At 39.7% G+C, this 6825-nt stretch overlaps 1 protein-coding gene across 2 annotated transcripts; it reads left to right on the top strand.

The window, feature by feature from the left end:
• The first annotated feature begins 411 nt into the window (after window positions 1-411).
• On the top strand, window positions 412-6574 carry LOC121374350. Of its 2 annotated transcripts, XM_041501438.1 has the most exons (4): window positions 432-1271; window positions 2720-2786; window positions 5288-5365; window positions 5818-6574. In XM_041501438.1, exons 1-4 carry the CDS (start codon window positions 990-992, stop codon window positions 6249-6251), a joined length of 861 nt encoding a protein of 286 aa, XP_041357372.1. In that variant the 5' UTR covers window positions 432-989; the 3' UTR covers window positions 6252-6574. The 2 variants fall into 2 exon arrangements, with proteins under 2 accessions (XP_041357382.1, XP_041357372.1); XM_041501448.1 differs by lacking the exon at window positions 5288-5365 and having other exon boundaries at window positions 412-1271.
• The last annotated feature ends 251 nt before the right edge of the window (window positions 6575-6825 follow it).

Genomic DNA, 6825 nt, shown 5'->3' with positions numbered 1-6825 from the left:
ATGTGGGATTTTTATCACTGCACATGCTTTAACCATTTTGTTTGCTAAATTAATCTCTGCTGGTGTCAACAAGCAACAACATTAAAGTCAACGTAGTCACATTCTGTGAGGGAAGCCATGGAATTCCATCAGGTTTGTCGTTTTAATGACCCTACCCACAAGCGGCGCCTAGTCTCTTCTTTCGGAAATTTGTAAAACGATTTTTTTTTTTTAACATCATGTTGTGGTTTATGCAGCCAACTGCACAACATGTGTTAGGCATCGTGACCGTTAACTGTTGTAAATGATCGACCAAAGTTGCCTCATTTCACTATCAAACCATACGTAACTAAGGAGAAGCTTCACCGCGTCACGTGATAAACATTGGCGGCCAGGGGTCGAAGTACCCGTATGTTCGGTTCCGAGAATAACGTCTATTATCCGTTGTGCGACCATACACTACTTAAAACCAGCTGGTCCAGTGGCCAGTATCAAAAGAATAGTCCCCTCCCGCCCCGGAGTCGGTCACTGGCGAAGTCAGAGGCTGAATCCGGGGTGGGCGTGCCTGAACCCTTGTGGATAGGGGCACGTAAAAAGAGTTTCCCAGTTTCCCAATGAATAGCCAGGGTAACACTGAAGCGACTAACGTCGTATTGATTACTAGGCCGGCAGTTCAGTTTTAAAATAACGCATTACTGTCAGTCGCCGAGTTCACCCAACTGTGACTATTTCAAATAGACACAGTAACAGGATCCACAACCGGAGACGTAAGCACAGACGTAATTTGCATTATTAAAAAAGATCCACAACCGGAGACGGCGTAAGCACAGACGTAATTTACATTGGTATGACTCATTGGGTAAAAAAAAACATGACAAAGGATAGCTTTGATGAGTGATGTCAGGTTGAGGGGATTCCCCGTTTAGGTGATTTCCCGCTCCGTAATTCCCCACCATCACAGTACGAACAGCTCTCATAGTCTTTGTGTGTTGTCAGTTGTAAGCATCAACATGCCAATCTTTCCGCAATCCCACGTCTCTACCAGCCTGAAGATGAATACAGTAAAAGTAACCGTTGTCGTGGTAATACTGTTAAACGTGGTGGCGGCATTAACGGCTATCACACTAGCTTGGTCCTCCTCGCAGTTGAACGGCGGCGATGACGATACGTTTCTCACGTGCTTACGCTGCCACGACGTCGACGACGCCTGTGCTATACGGAGACGTGACAAGAACGGCGTGACCGTGTGTTGTGTCCGAAACACTGAAGAACTGAACGATCTGATGAGAAAGGTAAGGCCATGGTTTACGTACAATAAGCCAGCAAGATTTTAATTCGTTGTGATTTAAATATATTTTGTAAATGAAATTTTATGTTTAATTTAGAGTTCGTCCCATCCTACAAACACGTTTTTTTGTCAGTAATTTCAGTTTTTTTTTTTTTTTTCATCAAAATAATAAAACCTTATATTTTTTTTTTGCAGTTTAGAAATCAATCGGGTCAAAATAACTTGTAGTAAATTCCATAGTATAAAAATGCGTTCCCTGTGGGAAGGACTATAAGATAATTGGCCCTAGGTTTGAAACCTGTCCATTGTTATATGATAGTTTAATGTGAGAAACAAGATTCTGTTTGTTTTGTTTAACGACACTACCTAGAGCTCATTGATCAATTAATCATCGGCTATTGGATGTCAAACATTTAGTAATCTGACACATAGTCATCAAAGGAAATTCGCTACATTTTCCCTAATGTAGCAAGCGATCTTTTATATGCACTTTCTCACAGACAGGAAACCACATACCACGGTCTTTGACCAGTTGTGGTGCACTGATTGCAGCTAAAAAAAATCAGTTGGATGAATCCACCGATATGGTTCGATCCTCAGGCAGGCGAGCGCTCAACCGACTGAGTTAAATCAAGAGCTAAAAGTACGTACTGTGTCAAAACTTAAATATAGTACTACTAGTCCCGAGACGTTCGCGTATCTTTATTTCCTTTACACGTATCATCCCTCCTTTCGTCTGTACTTATTCCTAATCTATAAGTAAATCCTTATCTAACAGCTAAATATTAGAAATAAGTCGTATTAGACCAAGTAATGAAGTCATCATTTATTTAAAAAAGTATCCCGATTTTGAATTCATCAGAAATGAAATCGAAACAGAAAGTTAGGCATGCAAATACCTGATTGGTAGTGATATGGGACATTGATTATTTATGCAAATAATATTATCTATTATCAATAAATTATTCTAAATTTTTTTAGTATACAGTTGCTGTGCAGTATACACTAACGAGGTTGAAACCAATTCAGCATAAAACAAATGGATTATAACTGGAAATTAGATTCATTTTGCAATAGCAAACCTCGCTATTTTATCACATTAAACGCTTTAATTGAACTACGACGGAGCGAAATTAAATATGAAGCCATGCATAGGCCAAACTAGTCGATATTGCCGCTGTTTAAAATGTATATATATTTTACAAACTATCAATAATAAGTGGACTATGGCGGTGGTGGGGTTGGTGGAATCAAGTACTTGTAGGCCATTAAATAGGTTAGTGCACTGTGAGAATATACCTTTAATTACTAAGTCGGTAACGGCAACGGTAGACGTGATACACGGTTACGTGAGAACACATGACGGTGGTCACAATTGTATTTTGAAACAGCTCTATTGAGTCTACAACGTAGGACATACTTTTAAACTAATGTTTATTTCTGTCATTACAGATGTATTTGTCACTACAGAAAAACTTCACTAGTTCTAGATCAAGTCTGAAGAAGAAGAAACGAGCGAGTAAGTCCATAGCTGGGGGGAGAGAGAGAGAGAGAGAGAGAGAGAGAGAGAGAGAGAGAGGAGAGAGAGAGAGAGAGAGAGAGAGAGAGAGAGAGAGAGAGACTCCCCACAAACGCACCTCACACTTTCGCATACCACATACAACACACATCCCACACATCCCACACATACACACCCATACACCACAATATATTCAACACAATACACACACGTGCACATATACACACCCATACATCACAATACATTCAACACAATACATACACATGCACACATACACACAGACACACCCATACATCACAATACGTTCTACACAATACGCACACGTGCACATAGACACACCCATGCATCACAATACGTTCAACACAATACGCACACCCATTTTGTAATAAGTACCCATTTTGTAATAATAAAAGGCCCATTTTGTAATAAAACTAGGTGCCCATTTTGTAATAAAATGGGACCAATTTTGTAATAAAATGGGACCAATTTTGTAATAAAAAAATAGATAACCATTATGCGTGGACGTATAGACAGACGTGGAATACCCCTTTTGATATACTGGGGTAATATTTAGCTCGCCTGATGTCCTTAGTTCGCAGCATCGAACCTTCTCGGCAGACCTGACTACCATTAGTTTTGTTCCGTTCCAACCAGTGCCGCACGATTGGTATACCAAAGGCCGTGGCATGTATTGTGGTGTTTATAAATAATAAAGTGCATATAAAATATCCCTTGCTGCTTTTTTCGGTACGATTAGCCCATGAAGTGGCGGAAGCGGGTTTCTTCTCTCATTATCTTTGTGGCCCGTAACCATGTGTCTAACCACATATAAGAGTAATCAAACGAGTTTAGTGCGTCGTTAAATAAAACATTTTTCTTGTTCCTTTGATGTATTTCGCCAATTCTGTAATATTTTCAGGATGTAAAATCTAAATAAAATTCCAGTCCAAAATGCATTAAATAAAAAGGAATTGGCTGCCGCCACCCCATCCACACTCCAAACCCAGGTTATATGTTTTTAAAGTTATACCATTGTAGGTTATATTTTCACCTCTTGTCAGCTTCTTCTCTACTCCAGGAGCATATTATTTAGGTTACGTTCTCGTTGATAAGTAAAACGGGACCGCAAGTATTGTTCGATACATGCAAGTACAAGACAAATCTAATTTTCTGACATTAATGGAGGAGTTAGTAATTGCTGTTGTCATGGGGATCCGATCCTCTGCAAGGATGGAACCAGGACCTGGTGGAAATAAAACTATAAAACAAGTGTAATCAGCACATGTTGGTTTAACCAACGGACTAGTTGGTGGAGATATACAAATTGGACTCATTCTTTTGTTTACCCCCTTTCTTCAGCCTTCCTAGAAATGCAATAATTGGAACAAAAATTTTGAACTCTGTCCATGTACGGCTGCAACAATCATAACTACAAACAAATACTCACAACTTTCTTTTAACCTTTTAATTGCGAATTATTGCGAGTTGGTATTTTCGTGGTTTTAATGTAAGACGCATGTGCAAGTAGATGAAGGTATATCGTAATAATTACTCGTAAACTATTTAATTCAATTAAAATACGTATTCGTGATATTTCGAGCTATTTCAGCCATTACTAAATGTTGTATAAAACAAAAAAAGGTTTTAAATCACAACCGATTTATTTATTAATTTAAACGCTAGAAACATGTTGTCAAACTGAAAGTTGTAGGCCGAACTGGCAACTTATCCAAATGCACATTAAATTCCTCCTTATACCAGAAAAAGAGACAATACATAATAAAGAATTCGGTTTTTGAACACAAAAAAAGAAGAAAGAAAAAAGAAACCAATTCAAAGCCTTTCGGAAGAGCCATTGAAAAACCTTGCCATTGTAAAACTGATCAGTGAAAGTAAAATTAATATGTATAAGGTTCGATCTTGCGAACGAAGGACATCAGGCGAGCTAAATATCAAAAGGGGGTATATCATGTCTGTCTATACGTCCACACATAATGGGTATCTATTTTTATTACAAAATGGGCCTTTTTTATTACAAAATGGGTAGTTATTACAAAATGGGTAGTTATTACAAAATGGGTAGTTATTACAAAATGGGCCCCAACACACGTGCACAATTGCTGTTTGACGCCTAGCACTTGGCGAAAAAGAGCCTGTCAGGAAACTCGCAGTCTTTTTGTTTCATTATCGCCAGCTTCTCATAAAGTCCAAGGCACAACCTTTCAATGAACATGTACACGGACGTAGTACATATAGGCAGTCATTAGTATATTACTTTATTTTGTTTCATTATCGCCAGCTTCTCATAAAGTCCAAGGCACGACCTTTCAAAGAAAAAGAACACGGACGTAGTACATACAGGCAGTCATTAGTATATTACTTTATTTTGTCTCTTTATCGCCAGCTTCTCATAAAGTCCAAGGCACGACCTTTCAACGAACAGGTACACGGACGTAGTACATACAGCCAGTCATTAGTATATTACTTTATTTTGTTTTCAGAAAGCACAAACCCAGACGTGTCGTTTCTGAGTGCCATTAAGCCAATTGTCCATATGCAAGGACTTGGAGACGCAGAAAGTATGTACCGTAAATGTATTATGCGGTAACGTTAACGTAACGAGAGAGAGAGAGAGAGAGAGAGAGAGAGAGAGAGAGAGGGAGAGAGAGAGAGAGAGAGAGAGAGAGAGAGAGAGAGAGAGAGAGAGAGAGAGAGACACACACACACACACACACACACACACACCCAGAGAGACAGAGTGGAGGGGAGAAAGATAGATAGGGAGATGGAGAGCAGGAGGAAGAGAGAAGGAGGGAGATAATGAGGGGAGGAACGGAGAGGGAGGGAGAGAAAACAAAGAGAGAGATAGGGAGTGAGCGAGCAGAGAGAGGGAGAGAGAGTTGGGGGCTGAGGAATGGGGGGGGGGGGGGGCAGAGAGGTTGTCTAGCTGGACGTACACATTGTAAATATTTCAAGCCACAAAATCCGTACGACTAAAATTTAGTAATCGCTGAAACGATGTTTTTTCCAGAAATAAATGATACTTCACTGCGCATGATCAGGAACTGGAACAACAAATCCCCGTCATGCCCTCTGACCCTCATTTGCAACTCCATGAAGTACGAAAATGGCGCCATTACAATTCCGACAAAGGGAAGCTATCACATTTACAGCCACGTGACTTTCAGCCAGAATGCGGACTTGCAGTGGCCGAACGTGTCCCATTCGTACGAGCACAAAGTGTTGAGGTACAACGCCAGGGACAAGGTGGAGGAGGACCTGGTGAGCAGCAGCCAGTCGCATTGCGAGACGATATACAAGGTTCCGTACAAGGAATATCCCACCTACAGCAGCACAGTGGTGTCTCTCAACCCAGGAGACACAGTCTACGTCAAAGCTAATCATTTTAACAGTTTGATGGTAAACAGAGATAAACATTATTTTGGGGTACATTTAATTTGGTAAGGTTTTGTAGATTTCATCCAACTGGAAAATATTTGTAAATTAATTGAGGTCACGGCACTAGGTTTATTGGCATTTAAGCAAACGTACTTGGGTGACACTCCATAATTGATGTATGTATTCATAGTCGTCAAACAAAAACATTCCAATTGACATTTTTCCTGAAAGCTGTCCAGCGTTCAGAAAACAAAAAACCGTTAAGCCCTAGTTTATTACGATGTAAGGACATCGAAAATGACGTCATTCGAGTTTGATGTAATTTCCATTCAAAAATACAGCGCGCCACATACTCTTATGTCATTTGAATATCTAGTAATGGCGGACCTTTAATTAAAGTTGCGTTAACAGTTTACAAAAATACGTTGTATTAAGCTTAAGATTATATGATAAAGAGATTATTACCCTCGTGTGTTTTGGTATCGTCAATATCATATATTAGGAATAAAAATACTTTTTAAGCTGGACCTGGGGGGGGGGGGGGGGGTTCAAATATGAACCAAGTGGACCTTTTCTATTTTGTTTTTGCACCACCAGAAACTCCATATGTATAAACCTATAGGTTTTAGTTCTGAAAGCG

The sequence above is a fragment of the Gigantopelta aegis genome, chromosome 1 (genome assembly GCF_016097555.1).
Source record: "Gigantopelta aegis isolate Gae_Host chromosome 1, Gae_host_genome, whole genome shotgun sequence".
Taxonomy (NCBI): Eukaryota; Metazoa; Mollusca; class Gastropoda; order Neomphalida; family Peltospiridae; genus Gigantopelta; species Gigantopelta aegis.
The sequence above is the reverse complement of the archived record's forward strand: the minus strand, read 5'-3'. Positions and strand labels throughout refer to the sequence as shown.